This window comes from Crocodylus siamensis, chromosome 1 (genome assembly GCF_052110815.1).
Source record: "Crocodylus siamensis isolate JL-2025a chromosome 1, ASM5211081v1, whole genome shotgun sequence".
Taxonomy (NCBI): domain Eukaryota; kingdom Metazoa; phylum Chordata; order Crocodylia; family Crocodylidae; genus Crocodylus; species Crocodylus siamensis.
Window position 1 is genome coordinate 222,546,793 of NC_143395.1, and position 19,627 is coordinate 222,566,419.

The 19,627-nt window shown below is 49.0% G+C and overlaps 1 protein-coding gene across 5 annotated transcripts in view; it reads right to left on the reverse strand.

Annotated features, from left to right (window-relative positions):
* The window catches only part of LOC149874188 (OX-2 membrane glycoprotein-like), a 110,143-nt gene that overhangs the window by 53,367 nt on the left and 37,149 nt on the right, over window positions 1-19,627 (reverse strand). The window contains exons 6-7 of one of the 5 annotated variants that reach the window (XR_016443526.1): window positions 5,541-5,714; window positions 3,443-5,158 (exon numbers count right to left, since the gene is read on the reverse strand). The exons of 1 other annotated variant lie outside the window; for it this stretch is intronic. Coding sequence is in view for 3 of the 4 variants with exons in the window: in XM_090057701.1 (XP_089913827.1) it covers window positions 5,127-5,158 (32 nt within the window). In the remaining variant the exon portion in view is untranslated. Of the gene's footprint in view, window positions 1-3,442; window positions 5,715-6,562; window positions 14,132-19,627 lie in introns of those variants that run through there. 3 more of the 5 variants (XM_090057701.1, XM_090057711.1, XM_090057736.1) reach the window with 3 other exon arrangements.

The following is a 19,627-nucleotide window of genomic DNA, read 5'->3' on the forward strand; positions in this document are numbered from 1 at the left end:
TCAGAAAGGAGGAGGAATACTTTTTTAAGGGAGCATCAGGGATTATGTCAAAGAGGGGGTTCTTGCTAGTTACATTTTTGTAAAGAGAGGTATATGGGAAGGATGCAAAAATCTAGAAATCTTGGTTCAGAAATTATAGCTCTTATTAGATCAACTAGGAAATCACAAAAATATTATATGTGGAAGGAGCACTCAAGCAGGTTACACTTTTTTGCTACTGTACCTCACTGAGGTGACCCTAATCCCAGTCTGCAGCACCTCTTACTGCCTCTTTTGCCTCATACCCTCTTTTGTCAGTGCAACTCTGTCACAGCCAATATATTATATCAGTCAGATAGAGCTGGCTTTGCTAATGCCCTGGGCTAGGGACAGAATTTACACAGAAACCGGTTAAGTGATCAGAAACTGGTCTAAACCTGTAACAGAACAGAAGTGCAGTGCATATAAACTGCTTTCAAAATAGCCGAAACTAGTTTAAGATAAACCTGGTTGAATGTAATAATCAGACTTAACTGATTTAAGTCAAACTGGTTTATGGAACTTCTTTCACAAACCTTAAGCCCTGAATTAAGTCACCTTCTTATCTTATGAGAGGAGCAATACCGGGAACACAGAATTAACAGAAGCCAAAGGAAAGAAAAGCCCACATTAACTAGTAGCCTTGTTCAACGTAGCTCTTATAGAAGGATTTTAATTTTTTCCCACTGTCTAATGGTACATTCTGTAGAAGAATACACCGAGTGGGAACTGACTGTAAAGTTCACAGTGAGACTCCCTGCCTGCTTCTTACTCCAGCATCCCTTACATGAGGTGCAATCAGGGGGATTTTTCCTGCTGCTCCAGTCCCTCTGGGCACAGGAAGACTGAAGGAGCCAAGACTTTTACCAGACCATGTTCACCCTGATCTCAAGAAAGCATGAAAAGCAGCATGGGGGGGAGCGGGGGAGGAGCTACAGACTGAATGTTTGTATTGCTCCCTGTCTTGGAATAATTTTTTAGAAGTGGAAATTTTCCAAACTTTTAATCAGGAACTGAACAGTTTATAGCAGCTTGTTGTACCACTACATTTTTTCTTTTTGCTGCAATACCCCAAGGCTCTGCGGTCCCCCAAGGCTCTGTCCCTGGACCCATATTGTTCAACATCTTCATTAATTATGTGGACATTGGAGTCAGGAGTGGACTGGCCAAGTTCGCCTATAACACCAAACTTTGGGGCAAAGCATCCACACCAGAAGATAGGCGGGTGATCCAAGCTGACCTGGACAGGCTCAGCAAATGGGTGGATGAGAACCTGACGGTGTTTACCACTGAAAAATGCAAGGTTCTCCACCTTGGGAGGAAAAACCTGCAGCATCCTTATAGGCTCGGCAGTGCTATGCTGGCTAGCACTACGGAAGAAAGAGATTTGGGGGCCATCATTGACCACAAGATGAACATGAGCCTGCAATGCGATGCTGCGGCTAGTAAAGTGACCAAAATGCTGGCTCGCATCCATAGATGCTTCTCAAGCAAATCCCAGGACATCATTCTCCCCTTGTACTCGGCCTTGGTGAGGCCGCAGCTGGAGTACTGCATCCAGTTTTGGGCTCCACAATTCAAAAAGGATGTGGAGAAGCTTGGGAGAGTCAAGAGAAGAGCCACACCCATGATCAGAAGTCAGGAAAACAGACCTTACGATGACAGGGTGAGAGCCACGGGACTCTTTAGCCTGGAAAAGCGTAGGTTCAGGGGTGACCTGATGGCCACCTATAAGTTTATCAGGGGTGACCACCAGGATCTGGGGGAAGGTTTATTCACCAGAGCACCCCAAGAGATGACGAGGTCAAACGGTCATAAACTCCTGCAAGACCGTTTCAGGCTGGACGTAAGGAAAAATTTCTTTACTGTCCGAGCCCCCAAGGTCTGGAACAGTCTGCCAGCGGAGGTGGTTCAAGCACCTACACTGAACACCTTCAAGAGTAAATTGGATGCTTATCTTGCTGGGATCCTATGACCCCAGCTGACTTCCTGCCCTTTGGGTGCGGGGCTGGACTCAATGATCTTTTGAGGTCCCTTCCTGCCCTAATGTCTATGAAATCTGTGAAATCTATGAATCCAAAATGTAATGTGACACTAAACTTATTGTGGCAGGGCACCTTTTAGGTGCCTGCCACTGTAAGGGCTGGGGCAGGCAGCTGCCAGAGGCATGATGAGGGTGGTCATTTTCAGACATAGGCCAGCCAGGCAGAGCCAGCAGTTAGCTACTTGCAGCCAAGGGAGAAGCATCATCTGGCTCCCCTGTGACATGGAACATCCTGGAGGTAAAGGCAGGAGCTAGGGGGATGGCAGCAGGCTCATGATCCTGGGTAAGACCTAAAACTGTACCCTGCTGGGGATGGATGGGCTGGTGGTTCTCCTGGTGGCATGAGAGCCCCCAGGAAATGCTAGGCCAGTTACCTCCCCAGTAAAAGGTAAGTATGGGGCACCTCCTAACCGCAGCCCCACATTCCTGGTGGAACTAAGATCAGACAGGGGGATCCCAGACTCTGGGTGAGCTCTGAGGCAGGGCTTGGGTCTGGAGGAGGGACCCTGGGCAGCAGCCAGGCTCACTGCAGAGTCCTGTGGCTGCAGAGTGGAAGCCAGAGAGAAGCTCCCAAGAGTAGTGGCCCTGACAGTAGGTGTCATGGTCCAGAGAGGGGATGAGCGAGAAGTGGCCCTGGTGAGGGGGGTGAGAGCGAGAAGTGAGAGAACCCAGTGTGAGGGAGTTGAGATCGCGAGCTCTGGTTGGGGGTGAGAGTCCCATTTGAGACTGTGGAGCTCAGGTCCCCAACGCCAACCACTGAAGAGACATCTGCAAGGTATGGGACATGTAAAGGGAAGGTCAGAGCATGTACTAAGGCTCTGGTGATCAGAAGGGAGAGAAAATGGGTAGCCTCCCACCTTAGTAACAACTTCCATATATTTTTATCAAGGCATGGCAGGAAGCAAGGTGAGAGGTTAACCCAAAGACAGCTGGATGGCTGGTGGAGACCTGGCGAAGAGGCCACCATACTATAATTATGCAACAAGTAACTACGTATTGAATCACCAACACAGTCCCCTGCAGCAGCCTAACGTGTCTCTCATCTAGGTTTCATTTTGCTTGGCCTGATTTGGTTTTGCTTGGATGAACACCAGGGACCACTATACAACATGCTGAGGATGCTAATATACAGCACACACAACTTTGCTTTCAAAATAGTAATATTGAAATGAGGCAAATAAAGCTAAAACATAAAGGTGAATAATACATAGTCAAGACACCAGTTAGAGAAGCAGCTTCAAAAGAGAGATAGTTAAGCAGCCATTTGACCTGGCTGAAATTTAAGCAAGTTCTGAATTTGTGTTGAATGTGTGGGATTATTTTGGCAAAAAGAGAAAAAAAAAAAAGAAAAATATTTGAAAGAGAATCATATTTTTTCTTTGAAATGAAATTTATTTTAGAAACATATCTAAACTTAATATAAACATATGGAAAATCCTAAAAATAAAAGTTTGTCATATGCACTCTAAACATTTTCTGGAGAAAGATCAGGAAGTTTTCTTTTGAGTTAACCCCAAATAAACTCTTTTTTTCATTTGAGCCAATCAGCTACATATCATTCATATACACAGCTTTAACAGCTACAGTCAGAAGCTATCCTGAATGCCAGTTAATAACATACATACAAACATATGTGTTACACAGTAGGCCTGTGCAGAGCAGCTAGTATTCGCTTCAGATTCAGCCAGTTCAGGGGACAGTGATTTGATTTGGTGATTCAAATCACTGTCCTGAATTGATTTGGCCAAATCTGATTCAGATATTCAGCCGCTGCCGAATCAGCTGAATCTCCAAATCGGCCCCAGCCCCTGCTTGCTCTTAATGACTGCCCCACCTACTCTGCCAGCTCTTAAAAAAAAAAAAAACCAACAAAAAACAAAATGTCCACACTCACCAGGTGTTGCTGTGGCAGGGGAGGGTGATCCCCGCTGCTCCCTGTTGCCCTGTGTTGCATGGGGGGCTCTGTCACGAGACCCCCAGCCTCCATCTGCTCTCCCAGACCACCCCACCCCACCCCAGCTCCTGTCCCTCAAAAAAAAAAAAAAGAAAAAAGCCCCCATTTGCCAGCTGCTGCCAGGCTGGGGGGCGATCCCCGCTGCCCCCCTCGACCCCATGCTGCATGGAGGACTCTGTCATGAAGACCCAGAAGCCTCAAGGCTGCTGCAGCAGTCAGAATCTGGGGTTTTTTATTTTTTGTTTTTTTAAAGGGCCAGGAGCTTGGGTGGGCAAGGCAGCCATGGGGGAGCTGGGAGACTGGATGGAGGCTGAGGGGCTTGTGGCAGAGCCCCCCATGAAGCATGGGGCAGTGAGGACACTGAGGATCACCCCCCTACCACCTGGCAGCAACCAGTGAGTGGGTTTTTTTTTTTAAAGAGCTGGGGCAGGCTGAGCAGCCATGGGGGGGCTGGGACTGTGGGTGGGGGTCAAAAAGTGTTCAGGGGGTCTGGGTGAGCAGGCAGGGGATGGGGCCTGGTAGGGGTCTCCTCCCCACTCCTCCAGGCCTCCCTCCCCCTACCTACCAGCATGGAATCCAGGTCCAGCTCCCTGTGGCAGTGAATGGGGACTGCCTGAATTGCTGAAGCTCTCTGAATCTTTTCCAAATTGATTCAGAGAGCTTCTAATTGGTTTGAATAATTTAACTGGTCTCCTGGATCCTGATTCTCCACTGAATCAGGCCGAATCTCCTTCGAATCAAATCAGCAGCCCTATTACACAGGTATTGAAGGAATTGAAACTTTGGAAAATTAACCCTCTGCTTTTGCTGGCACTGCTAGATTTCTTCGTAATAAAAGGTCTGAATTTTGCCTCTAAAATTAGTTTGGTCATACGAATATCAGTTGCTAAGTCTTCCCTGCTGATTTACTAACAAATATACTGTTCCTATATGCATGTGTGCATTTGTAAACAAAAAAAATTTAGCGTTAATAGCAGAGGGCATGGCAGGCGTAAGAACGAAGTCCAGTGTAAGAGAAAAGGTACAGTCAATACATCAATAGAAGCCAATGGTAGTGAACAGCAGCAAATGGGGAGAAGCAAACAGGACAGTTTGCAAGCAGTTCGCAGGTCAGTTTGCTGCTTCTCTCTTCAAAGGGAGCCCTGAAAGGTAAAATCATATTTTTAAATATGTAGTTAGGACTGACTAACTTGCATAGTTTTATTTTAGCAGCTAGACTAAGATGTAAGCCCTTGTTTAACTAGAGTCCAGAGTGAGGGGGAGCTTGCTAGGGAGTTTGCTTGGAAACGCTCTCATATTCCTTCACTGTAAGCTTGTTGAGAGGAAGGAGTTTGCAGGGAAAAGGGACCCCTTCAGGTGAAGGAACAGCAAACAGGCCAGCTACAGAGGAGTTTACTAAGGAAGGTCTTTTGGACAGAGGCATGAAGTGAGAGGCAGCAGACTAGAAGACACAAGAGGCATGGCTGAAGGAGGACATTGCAATTCCAAAGCCACTGCCTCTTCCAGCTCTTCCCCTACTTTTACCTGGGAGGTGTCTGCCCATGCAGGATCACACACCACTGAGGCTTCCATGCAGGTCCTGGTTTGGTGCCATGCAGACTGCAGCTTGCAGATCCCTTCCAGTGTCAGCCAGGTGGGGGAGTGCTTGCAATGGGAGCAGTGCCTTTGGAGGTGTCCCTCAGTGAACAGGCAAGAGAGCTAGAGGAGGAGGTAGCAAGGCGTTGAAGCATTCTCTGCTATAAGGACTTAATAAATTCTATGCTGAAGGAGAACTCTAGGAATGTGGAGGAAGGACTGCCTGTTACCAGATTTGCCCATCACTTTTGGGTGTGCTCATTTATTAGGGGTATGTTTCTGGGGTCTCTGACATTCTCTCAATGTGCTGCTTGTATTACTTATGTTTCTATGTGGAGCTGTATCTCTCCCTTCTGCAAGTCCTCACCCCCCCTATGGAGCATGGAGCCATTTTGCAGGAGTCAGGGTCAGTGGGGCTGGGTTTCTCCAACCACTAAATCAGTCAAATGCATATACACACATAGATTAACAAGGCACACCTGAGCTGGGCCAGGTTATTCAGCATTGACAGGCTAACACCCTCATATGCCTTGAACTCAGTTAATCAGGGCAACAATAAAATGCAGTCAGACACAAATACATGGGTTAACAGAGCACATCTGAGTCAGGCCAGGTTATTCAGTATTGACAGGCTGACACATGTGCCTTGATCTCAGTTCATCCCTCATTTCAGCAGAACAATAATAAATGGAGTTAGAACACACACAGAGAAGCTAACAGGTTACATCTGAGTAGGCTGGGTCTGATTGGTACTTTCAGCTGATACCCTCATGCACCTCAAAATTCAGTACGTCCCAACTTCTTGTCACAATGGTCCTACTAGTAACTCCCCTGATGAGCAGACCCCACCGTAGTTTTGGGCATTACAGGGGTCTTTGGCTTAGGTAAAAGAAGCATTTCTGCAGAGCAAATGGGGAGGTCAAGGGGAAGGAAGTGTAAGTGAGGTTCAGAGAGAGAATATAGCAACCATCTTGACCATAAAAGTTATTTATTGCTAGGTATGTGAACTTATGATGATACCAGTAGTAATAGCCATGCAAGAGAGATAAATAAAACAGTTACAATATTACATAGTTTCAGTTAAGGATTTGGGGAAGTCTAGCTCAAGTTTGATCAGCAAAAGTTAGGTTTAAAAAGCTGTGTCTGGAGTAAGAAAGCAAAAGTCAGGTTCCTGGAGTCAGAGAGAGAGTTGGGGTCTCACACTCAGTGAAGCTTGAATCAGTTGAGGTTCCCAGGTGTTTTTTTGGAGCTTGCAGACAGGCAGAGGCCTCAGCATGACCAGTGGAGGGATTCCAGGCAGAAAAGGAATGGAACTGGTGCAGCTTTTGGATCCAAGCACCTGGACAGAAACTTAAGCTCAGGTAGGGGGTTTTGTAGAGAACTAACAATGGGAGAACACTAGCTTTGTTTATGGGTAAACAATGGCTCCTATGCTGGATAATAGGAACTGATCACCCCTGGCCATAGGTGGCATCACTCGGAGGGAGCTCACACTACAGACTGGCAGATTCAGTGTTTTGGGTACCAATAAAGGAGTCATTACTAGAATTGGTTTGATAAATGCCAAGCTGAGATGTGGGCTGATTAGCATCTGGAGCAGGGATCCCCCATCATGCAGTGCTCCCCTGCTTCTCTGGTCCCAGAGTTCAGTGCCGTCTTTGCCTTGAATCTCTGTTCTCCATCCTGAACGCTGATGAAGGTGCTTTCCTGCCCCATCTCACATGTAGATGAATTGCCATCCAGTTCTATCTCCAATGTAAATGAGACCAGGGGAGTTGATTCATTCCCATCACCCTTGTCTGGAGGTCTTCAGATACTTCTCCCACTGCATCTTCATTGTCTTTTGTAAGTCCTTCCTCTAACCAGTTCTTGTTCAGGCAAAGGTATGTGTGTGTCTGGGGCGGGGGGAGTCCTTTGCGAGTCAGACAGGCTGCTAGGGTTCCCCAAGAACAGAGCCGATGGGGAACATACCAGAGGTGGTGCTAGAAAATGAAGAGGGTATGGAATCCCAGGAAGGTGGAAGCCGGAATCTTGTGGCAGCAAGAACTCGTCATCTCCATGTGCAGTGGTATGCCTGGAGAACAGACCTGGAGTGTTAGCAACACAGGAGGAGGAGAGCATTCCATTGGTGCAAGAGGTCAGGCCAGGAATCCCCTGCCATGAAGAGGAAGTGATGGGTGGTGGTAGTCGGAGACTCCCTTCTGCAGGGGATGGAAGGATCCATTTGCCGGTCCGACCTGTTGTCCTGGGAGGTCTTCTGATGGCCTGGAGCCCGGATCTGAGATGTCATAGAAGGAGTAGCAAGAATTGTCTGACCCTGTGACTACTACCCCATGCTGCTCATCCACGTGGGCACTAACGATACTGCCAATGTCCAAGGGTGAAGGAGATGGAGGCACAGGTTGTGTTCGCCTCAGTCCTTAGGGTCAAGGAGAAGGACCTTGGCAGGAGTGGGTGCATTCTGCAGATTAATGTATGGCTGTGCAGGTTTCATAGACATTAGGGCTGGAAGGGACCTCGGAAGATCATCGAGTCCAGCCCCCCGTCCAAAGGGCAGGAAGTCAGCTGGGGTCATAGGATCCCAGCAACATAAGCATCCAATTTGCTCCTGAAGATGTTCAATGTAGGTGCTTGAACCACCTCCGATGGCAGGCTGTTCCAGACCTTGGGGGCTCGGACAGTAAAGAAATTCTTCCTTACGTCCAGCCTGAAACGGTCTTGCAGGAGTTTGTGACCGTTCGACCTAGTCAACCCTTGGGGCGCTCTGGTGATCAAACGTCCCCCCAGAAACAGGTGATCCCCCCGATAAACTTATAGGTGGCCATCAGGTCACCCCTGAGCCTGTGCTTTTGCAGGCTAAAGAGCCCTATGGCTCTCACCCTGTCATCGTAAGGTCTGTTTTCCTGACCTCTGATCATCCACGTGGCTCTTCTCTGGACTCTCAAGCTTCTTCACATCCTTTTTGAGGTGGTGGAGCTTGACTGTTTTCAGCAGTAACAGATGACAGAACAAGCAGCAATGGTGTCAAGTTGCAGCAAGGGAGGTTTAAGTTGGATATTAAGAAAAACTCCCTCACTAGGAGGGTGGTGAAGCACTGGAACAAGTTACCTAGAAAGGTGGTGGAAGCTCTATACTTGGAAGTTTTTAAGGCCTGGCTTGACAAGTCCTGGCTGAAATAATCTATTTGGAGATGGTTCTGCTTTGAGCAGAGGGTTGAACTAGATGACTTCCTGGTGTTCCTTGCAATCCTGACTTTTTATGATTCATAGTTTCATAGTAGGTAGGGTCAAGAGGGACCTGAACAGATCATCTAGCCTGACCACCTGCCACAGGCAGGATTGAATGCTGGGTTCACAAGACCCCGGACAGGTGACCATCCAACCTCCCCTTGAATTTGCCCAAGATAGGGGCAAGGACCACTTCACTGGGAAGTTGGTTCCAGATTTTGGCCACCCTAACTGTAAAATATTGCCTTCTGATCTCTAACCTACACCTATTCTCCATCAGCTTATTACCATTGTTCCTCATCACCCCAGGTGGTGCTGGGGAGAATAGGGCTCTTTCTATTTGCTGATGATCTCCCCTGTTGAGTTTGTAGGCAGCCACCAGGTCCCCCCTCAGCCTCCTCTTGCTGAGGCTGAACAGGTTCAGGTCCCTCAGTCTCTCCTCATAGGGCCTGTCCTGCTGCCCTCTCACCAAATGGGTGGCCCTCCTCTGAACCCTCTCCAGGCTGGCCACACCCCTCTTGAAGTGCGGCGCCCAGTACTGGATGCAGTACTCCAACTGCGGCCTGACCAAAGTCGCATAGAGGGGGAGTATCACCTCTCTGGACTGGCTTGAGATGCATCTTTGGATGCATGACAAGGTATGGCTGCCATGTTGGCTGCGGTCTTGCATTGGCAGCTCATGTTCATTTTGGAGTCAATAACGACTCCAAGATCCCTTTCCGTCTCTGTGCTTTCATGAAGGGAACTCCCTAGCCTGTATGTATGCTGTGGATTTCTTCTCCCAAGGCACCCTGCATTTGTCTACATTGAACCCCATCCTGTTCTCACCTGCCCACTTTTGTAGTCTGTCTAAATCTATTTGCAGGCTCACTCTCCCTTCAAGTGTGTCTACCTCGCCCCACATCTTAGTGGCATCAGGAAACTTGGACAGCACACTTTCCACCCCCTCATCCAAGTCGCTGATGACGATTCAGTTATCTAGAATGGATCAAAGGGTCAAATCACAGAAGATTTAGACAGTGAATAGAAGCAGTTGTGGCATTATTTGATAATGAAACAGCAGAGATGACAAAGTACTCGAAGGATCACTTCAGCCATGTCATGTCTCCAGTTGCATACAGGAGTGGCTCATGGAGCAGAGAAAGTCAAGCACAGATTACAAAAGTGGTACAATAGTGACCACTATAATGACAGGTACGACCAATGCACCTGCTCAGTCTACTAGAAGGAGTATATATTCACAGGAACAGGAGAACTCAGGTTTCATAGATTCATAGATGCCAGGGTCGGTAGGGACCTCAACAGATCATTGAGTCTGACCCCCTGCCTAGGCAGGAAAGAGTGCTGTGGTCAGATGATCCCAGCCAGATGCCTATCCAGCCTTCTCTTAAAGACCCTGAAGGTAGGGGAGAGCACCACCTGTCTTGGAAGCTCATTCCAAATTTTGGCCACCACTACCACAAAGAAGTTTTTCCTGATATCTAGCCTAGATCTGCTCTCCGTCAGTTTGTGACCAGTGTTCCTTGTTATCCCCAAGAGGTGCCCTAGTGAACAGAGCATCTCTGATCCCTTGCTGTGTCCCCCTAATGTATTTGTAGGCGGCCACAAGACCACCTCTCAGCCAGCCTCTGCAAGAGAAGAAGAGGTCCAGGTCCCTCAGTCTCTCCTCATAGGGCTTGTCCTGTAAGCCCCTGACTATATGAGTGGCTGTCCTCTAGACCCGCATAAATGACAGCTTATATGCACCTATGTCCACTGCTTTAGATCTAAGAAAGCCATTAGATCAGTTAGAAAGAGGGAAAATAGAGAAAAGGCTGGAACATGGAAAATAAGAGAATAACAATCCTCAAAAAAAGCATGTGAATAGCCTAACTGAACTCAGGAGGACTAGAGGTAAGCTCATGCATTAAAGTCAAGATTAGAGTCATAATGATAAAAAAGAAAAAGCAGCAGAGACCACAGAGACATCTTCAAGAAAAAATTCTGAGCTGTCCAATCCCACCAAAGCTTGGTATTTCCTTTAGTAATACCAGCTCCTAATCTTTTGCAGGGATCCTGGTTTTCTCCGATTAAATTTTATCACAGATTTTGGGTTTTTAATTGGAGAACTTGCAATTTTTTAAAGGCCCCCCACATCCCACTCCCAGCACTCACACACACACTCCCCCTCACAGTCTCAACAGCCCCCCAGACACGTAGGCACAGACACTGACACCCACCCCAGCAGGTAAGTATGTGTGGGGGAAAGAGGTGGGGAAGGGGGGTAGATCAAGAAGGGGAGTGTGCCCCTGTGCCCACTCCTAGGAGCAGGGCCAGGGGCTGAGGGCAGGGGTGCCACTCTGTGGACCACGCACATGCCAGCTGGCCTGACAGGGGGTTCACACACAGAGGCTACCACCACAACTCTGCCACTGAACCCTGTCCTACCATCCCACAGCCACCTGCACAGCTGTGTGTGCAAGTAGCACAGGGCATGGCAGTGGCAATGTGGTGGCAACCACCATATGTGGGCCACATATGTGCTGCCTGGCCCAGAGGGATGGAACACAGGGCTTGCATGCAGTGGCATGCCCTGCAACCAGCTGCATGACTCCGCTGTGGTGCGGGGTGGTGGTGGCTACATGCAGGCTGGGGGGGCTTTGTGGGCAAGTGCTGACACCAGAGCCATGCCCTTTGCCCCTGGATCCTAGAGGTAAGTGGGGCTTGGGGCTGTGGGGCAGGGCTGGGGGAGATGGTTGGGGCTATGGGAGCTGGGGTGCTGCCAGCTCCCCACAGCTGGGAACAGGGCCAGGGGGTGAAGGCAGGGGTACCCGTGTGTGTGTTGGGGGGGGGCTTTGTGGGCAAGCAATGTAAGATGCAGTGTGGTGGTGCCCACCATGTGCGGGCCACACACATGCCATCTGGCCACTTGCCCAAGGAAGAGGGAAGAGGGAGGCTTGCATGCAGCTGGGGAAAAGCTCCACGGCTGGCTCTGCAGCAGCAGTGAGGAATGGGAGAGGGGAGATAGCTCACACACAGTAGCTGCTGCCACTTACCTAGAGGTCCATGCCAGCAGCGATGGCCGCTGCCTACAAAACCTCCCGCTACTGCCATAGAGCCATTCTTGGAGCTGTGTGGCTGGCTGCCAGGTGGCAGCAGCAATGTGGTGGTGGCCAGGTGGCACGTAGCCATCCCCACCACCACACCTACCACTGGCTGTACAGCTGAGCATGGCTTCACAGTGGCAACAGGAGGTTTTGAGGGCAGCAGCCATCATCGTTGGCCCAGGTGGCCCCACAGGTAGGCAGCAGTGGCCGCCCATGGCAGTGGTGATGGCCTCTGCCTATAAAACCTCCTGCTGCCACCATGAAGCTATGCTCAGAGCTGCGTGGCTGGCGGCAGTGGCACAGCGTGGGATGGTGGTGGGGATGGCTGCATGCTGCCTGGCCACCACCACACTGCTGCTGCTACCCCGTGGCCGGCCACACAGCTCCAGGCTTGACAGCAGGAGGTTTTATAGGCAGCAGCCGTTACCACTGACATGGCCCTCCAGGTAAGAGGCAGCAGCCACCATGTAGAAGCCTGCCCCACCCCCATTCCTCACTGCAGCTGCAGAGCCAGCCATGGAGTTGTGCTCTGGCCACATGAAAGTCTTCCTCTCCCCCTCCCCTTCCTCTGAGCAGGCAGCTGGGTGGCATGTGTGCAGCCTGCACATGGCAGGCACCACCACACTAAGCCCCACATCACTTGTCCACAAAGCCCCCATGTAGAGGGGCACCCCTGCCCTCGCTCCCAGCTGTGGTGTGCCATCTGGGGCTGGCAGCATCCCCCACTCCCATCCCCCATCAGTTGATGGGACAGCTGGCAGCAATTCCTTGGCTGGGCAGGGAATCCTTACCTACCAGGGGGCTGGTGTGGAGCTGTCCTGCCAGTGCAACAACTGGCAGCTAGCCCCTGGCTCAGTGTGGATTCCTCCAAGCAGTCTGGGGCTGGTTCAGAGCCATTCCATTTCTGGGGAAGCTCCTAGACAGCATCTGGCTCCTCAGAGAAATCCCCCTGAAGCTAGAGGCTGGCTGGCAGCTGCCCCAGAGATGAGAGCTCCTGGACAACCTGGGCTGCTCAGGGATTTCCCTAGCCAGTCAAGGGCTGGTTGGGAGCTGCCCCAGAAGCCAGACAGCTCCTTTCCATTCCCTGGCTATGTGGGGAAGCAGAGAACTCTCCAGTCCTGGTACTGCACGTCTCCTGTGGGGAGCCAGGAGCTGGTGTTGGGGTCAACCAGAAGCAAATTTACTCCTGGTCAGTATCTACACATGCACTACAGAGCAGTATCTATTGCAGTTAGTTTACTACCTCGTATTTACAGGTAGCAGCTAACTGTGCAGCAGACTAATTTACTATGCAATAAATGGTGCGCACATGTAGATGGTGATGTTTTACTGTGCAGTAGATAAGTCTTTGAGGTGCTTCTGGTTCACTTCCATGTCTGCTGTCAAGCATGCTGGGGAGCCCCCCATGCTTCTGTGGGACACTCCATGTGCCCCAGAATTGTAGCATTCACAGCCACTTGCTACCTAGAGGTATGTAGAAAAAACATTTAAAGCTGTGTCTACGTCTGAATTACTGAATCTTTCCAGATCTCTGAAAGAATTCAGAGGGTTCCGATTTGACTTGGAGAGATAAAAGGGCCCTCTGATTGGATTTGGAGATTCAGCCACTGAATTGGGCCAAATCTCTGCCAAATTGAATCAGGGATTGAAGCTCTGCACAGCCCTAGTGTTCACATTCTTGTCTTCAGGTTTCACTGCAATGCCTCCTTTCCCATCCCCATTTTCATACTTAAAATAAAATTTAGAAAATGATCCCTAGGACATTGTTTTTCAGCTGCGCCTCCACTGTGGCACCTGTAAGCAGACCTGCTTACCAGTCCTGAAATTGTACAGCTCTTTTCTCAGTAGTGCTGGGCATTTCAGCATGGAAAGAAACACTTTAGATCCTGACAACATGAGAAAGAATACAAGGGAAGGAGAAACAGCAACAAGTCTCTTGCATGATATTTCATGGAACAAATCAGAAATCCTCATTCACTGAGGAAGAAGATTTTGATCTTCTGGATGACAGGAGAGAAGTGGGCTTGCAACTGCTGTCCATTGGGACAGAATAAAATGTCCCCTCCATTTCTGAAAAAGGTAGAATGCCCGCCATTAGTCTTTTAGTATTGAGCTGGCACTTTCCCCTTCTTTATGATATTCTCAGGCCACACAGGTCACTGCTCCTAATGCCGACATGGGTTTCCCAAGGAGTGATCTGGTAGCTGAATTAAAATCCTCTACAACCCTAGAAAACAAGGAAAATAGAAGAAGAATAAGTCTTGTCCACTTTTTCAACTTGTGTTGAATATAGGAGACAGGGAACCGACTGTTTAAAATACTGTGGCAGTACTGTAAACAACTTGGAACTTTCTCCTCTCATCAGGACATGGGGGTCACAGATCTTGTCTGATACAAGGAAACAGGCTTTCATTTATCCTAGGTTTCAACTTGTTTCCCTCATTTACTAGGGAACACACCTTGTCAGAGACTTCCTGTGGAACAAACACGCAACTACCAGAATATGTATCCTGTCACTTTTGAAAATGTGACCCAGTCTAAAAATCAGGAGCCACACATTTAGTTAACTTAGAGGCTCTACATTGGGAATAGGCAATTATTTTAGCTGGAGGGCCACTTCACGAGTTTTGGTGAGCTGTCAATGACTGCAAGGATAGCCCTGCCTCCTGACAGGTACCCTGTCTGCTGGTCCCATGCCTAACCCCTGTCCTTTGCCACCAGAAGTTCTTTCCCTTGCCCTGGAAGTAGTCATTTGAGGGACAGGGTTTGCCATCTTGAAACTGGAAAAAAAAAAAAATGTTATACACAAAACAAGAAAAAAAAATAAAAAAAATCTACCATAGTTTATTTTAAAAAACATTTTTTTGTCCCGATCGGTGTGTGCTTGCATTATGTATCTAGAGGTGATCACATAATAGCTCAAAATACGGTCTTACCCTTGTATATTGTGTGTGTTTGTAAAAGGGTGTATGTGGGAATGTGTCTGGTTGGGGGGTGGGTGTGGGTGTGGGATGTGAATATGGTGGGTGGGAGAGAATGGGGGTGAACATGGAAGGGTATAGGTATGGGGTATGTGGTCGAGGTGGGGGGGTATGTGTCCGTCTGTTAGGGGGGTCCTTGGAGTCCCTGGAATGTGCGAGTCACTGGAGCTGCACATGGTGGCAGCAAGCAGGGCCAGCCCCACCCAGCCCCATAACATGCAGCTCCCACCCAAGTCCCTGGATGCACATGCTAGCAGCATGTGGAGCCAACCCCATCTGGCCAATAGCACTCCTGCCCGAGTCCCTGACTAGATGTGCTGGCAGGATGTGGGGCCAGCTCCAGATGGCCCCATGTTGCAGTTCCCACCCAAAACACTGGCTCCACATGGTGGTAGCATGTGGAGCCAGCCTGACCCAGCCCCATAGCATGCAGCTGATGAACTGCTGCAGCGCATGCACTATGGGGCGGGGCTGGGCTGGCCCCATGGCTCCCCACACTCTCACCCCCCTCCCCCACTGGGAGTCCCTGGCCATGGCTCATTGTTCTGGGCTCACAGGCTGGGAACAGTCATGGCTTGCTTTGACTACATGTGTAGGAGGCTGGGAACAGCTGTGGGGGGCCAGACACAAGCTCTGCCAAGCAGAGGCTTGTCTCTAGTGCCCCCTGGCTTGGGGCTGGGGCAGAGGTCTGTTACTTCACAACCAGAGCTGCACCTCTGGAGGCACTGGCTTGTAGAGGTGCAGCCCATGGCCAAGGTTTACAGAGGCCTTACAAAGGGGCCCTGCCAGCCAGATGGAAGTACCTGGTGGGCCAGATCCAGCCTGCAGACTGTATTTTGTCTGCCCCTACTCTACATACTCAGACTTAATGAGATCTAGTTATTATAGGAAAACAGCAACTCATAGTGGGTTACAGCTCCATCTTGTACCCACCTCAGCTGCCTGGGCCCAAGAAACAATGGTTTCTCTTTTCTCAATATTTCCCATTCATTTGTCACCAAGGAAAAAATTTCTAGTCATGTTCAGTCTCCCTAATGCCTTTTCATTTATTGTCTTAAGCAGGATAATTCTTGCAAAGTCTAGAGAACTTATTCTTGCAAAATCTAGAAAAACTTATTTCTGACAGAAATTCAAAAAAAAGATTATGCAGAAGTTATTGGATACACAATATTGTATGCCCATTTTATCATTTGAGATCAGCTACCCATTTAAAAACACTTATTTAATTGTGAGTGCCCACAAATTCCAAGTTGAGCAGCACATTTAAAACCAATAAGGAAATACACAATACAGTCAACTTGAGCAACTCAGTTCCACAGAACGCTGTGGAGGTCAGAAGGAATTAAACAAGTGTATAGGATAGGTCCAACAGGGGCCATTAAATACAGAAGTCAAGGCTGTACCTTCAGCTCAGGACATATTTCACCCTATAATTCCTGGTAACTGGAAGGATCTGGCAGGACAGATGATTCAACATATGCTAAATGTTTTGTATTGGGGGTGTCCACATGAGATGCTTAGCTTTGCATTAGCATAGTTTACTGCAAAGTGAGCATGTACATCAAAGTGTGCACATGCTTACTTAGCAAATTTACTCAAGATTAAGGAGGTTTACTGCAACTTGCAAGTGCAAGTAGCAAATTTACTTGGGATTAGTAACAACACTGTAGTGTTTGTGTAGATGCCTGACAGGGAGCAAAACCTGCTCCCAGTCAGCTGTCTACCAGGGAGTGGGAGATAGTTCCCTACCCTGGGGAGCTGCCTGCTGCTAGGGCAGGCTCTGCCACAGAACCCTGGGTGGGGACTGAGTCCCTCTGCCCAGGCAGCAGGGAGCTCCAAGCCCCCTGCCCCCATATTGCAAGTGGGGAGTGGAGTCTGGGAGACCTTTATCTCTCAGCACCAGCTTGACAACTCAGGGTCGGTGCTGAGAGACCCTTGTTTCCCAGCCTGAGCTCTGCAGCCATGGGGCTGGTGCTGGGAGATGAGCATCTCCCAGCCTGAGCTCTGTGGTCACAGAGCATGGGCTGAGAGATAAAAGGTCTCCCAGCCCTAGCCCTATGACTGTGGAGCTCAGACTAGAAGATAAGGATCTCTGAGTACCAGCCTGTAACAGGGGGCCTTCTCAGGGCCAATTTGCCTTCGGCTCATCCACCTGTTTCTAGGCCAACTGCCCACCTTCCTCTCCTGCCATGCCTTATTATCTCATTAATGATCTTAATTAGGTGGGAAGCTGCCCATTTTCTTACCCCAGTACTAGGGGCATAACCTACAGTTTCACACCTCTCCTACACCACAGCCCACACCTCACAGATGCTAGTCTCATCAGCCCCATACTGGGCCCCAGAATCCTCCAATCAGGACCCCTCTAAGATCCCTCCATTCAGATGCCCTACCCCACCCTCATTCAGGGCTGCCTAGATTCCTAAAGTTATATCCCCTCTTGGGCCTGGTCCCCCCAGGACTTTTGGCCACACAGGCCCTTGCCTCATCTCCGAGACCAGATGGAACCCAAGGCCCTCAGCTCTAGGCATTCTTCACAGTGGGCCCCTAGACCTTTTGACTGTTCTAGTCCTGGCCCCAGCATTTACCAGTCAAGGGTACACTCAGTCAGGCCTTTGAGCCTCTAGTCCCACTCTCACTCCTGTATCCACCTTCTAGCCTTACTAGCAGGTTACCCACCCAGCTGTGGAAGCTGGGGTTATGGCACCCTGACCCACCTTTCACCAGGGTGGTAACTGGCCTGACATTTCCTGGGGGCTTCTGTGCCACTGAGAACTCCACCAGGCCACCCACTCCTAGGAGGGTGCACTTTCAGGGCATACCCAGGACCAGGAGCCCCACCTAGCCATCCCCTACAGCTCCTTCCTTACCTCCCAGAGGATCCTCAAAGCTAGATAATATTACTACCAACCCAGTCAGCAAGAAACTGATCTGTTTATATAGGCAGCCAGAGCTCTAAAATGGCTGCCGCAGTCAAGCACCTGCTGGCTGCTTGGCTCAGGCCTTAAAGTGGCAGGCACAAACACTGCCCTGTCATACAGCCCCACAACTGTAGAGCTCATGGTGAGAGAAAGGGCTCTCCCAGCCCAAGTTCCACAACTGCAGGGCTCAGGCTAGGTAACAAAGAGCATCCCCTTCCATCAATAATTCCTCTCTTTGGATATGTCTCTTCTCTTCTAGCTTGTCTTTCTTTCTTCTTTTCCCTCTCTCACTACAAGATATAGAATTATTTGGGTATTTTTCTTTCTGATATAAGGAATTGTGTTTTATTAAATTACATGAGTGTTCTACATTTTGTAGATGTGCATTTATATCTACAATATATAGATATAATTATAATTAATAATATTGTAGTTTGATATCTGTATCTATTTGTGTGCTATGGCATTTATATTTTAATATTTTATGCTCTTTACTCTGTGACAATGCTAGCAAGGGCAGGATCAAACTGCTGCATTCCTGTATCAGGCTGGCCTCTGAATGAAAGGATCAGTAATTGAATGCCTAACACAGTAGCTAGCTACAGTAACAAGTTAACGAGTGGCAACTGATGCCTACAAAACCAGAGATTAATGAAGGAAGAAATGAATAGGGGCCAATGTAGCAGCTGGGGAACTCCCTGAACCTTCGTTGTTAAAGGGATAGAAGCCCCAGTTTGAATTAATCAGAGCTGAAAACCAACTTTTGGGGAACATCCTACAAGGGCCAATAACCCCTGGATTGGGCAAGCCCAAAAACTGAGGAGTCACCAATATCTGCCAGGGACAGATAAAAGGCAGTGAAGAGTGACCCTCAATGGCACCCTTTTGATCTTCAACTTGACCAGCACCTGATTTCTTCAGCTAGAAGGACCCCCTTCTGGAAGACAACACCATGCTGGAAGAAGCCTTGACCAGCCATTGATAGCAGACTCCAATGCTTGTGGGATAGATATACTTGACTCTGGTGCTTCACAGATCAGATATTCATAGCTAGCTACGTGTGTGTGTGTGTGTGTGTGTGTGTGTGCGCGCGCGCGCACATGCACACATGTGCATGAGTGTGTGCCTGAGGGGATTGGCTCCAAGGTTTATGATCTGATTTTACTGCAATATTTCAATCTAATAAACTAGAATTTTAAGGATCCTGAGTTAGACATTTGTAGCCAATACCAGCACCAGCCCACGGTCACAGAGCCGGCACTGGGAGCTCCCTGTTGGTGGGGGCAGAGAAACGTGTTCCCTGCCCAACTCCACGAGCACAGAGCTGGGTGGGGGGGACAGGCTAGGGAGCCTGTTCCCTGCTCAGCTCCACACTTGTGAAGCTAAGCAAAAAACAAGCCCCTCAGCCTGTTCCCCGCCCCAGCTCTGCACTCACAGAGCTGGGCAAGGAACAAGCCTCCCAACCTGTCTCCTCTCAACTCTGGGCTCATGTAGCTGAGCAGGGGACAAGCTGCCCAGCCTCTGCCCAGTGTGCAGGGTTGGGGGCTTGGAAATGTCCTGGTCAATTCTGGCAAACTTATCAGTAGCTGGCAAATTTTATATTCCTTTCTATACACCAGGAAGACTAAATGAGGGGCATGACTGGGAAACTGCATACTTGAGATTAAACTAAAGGGTTGATTTAAGAGTTATTTTACCAAACACAATTTTATCTGTGTTTGTTCTAAGGACCTACCCTCAGTATACAGTGAGAATTAAATGTTAAATGTATTTTTTTTCTTCCAGAAATTAGTATCTGCCCACCCTTGCACAATAAGTTAT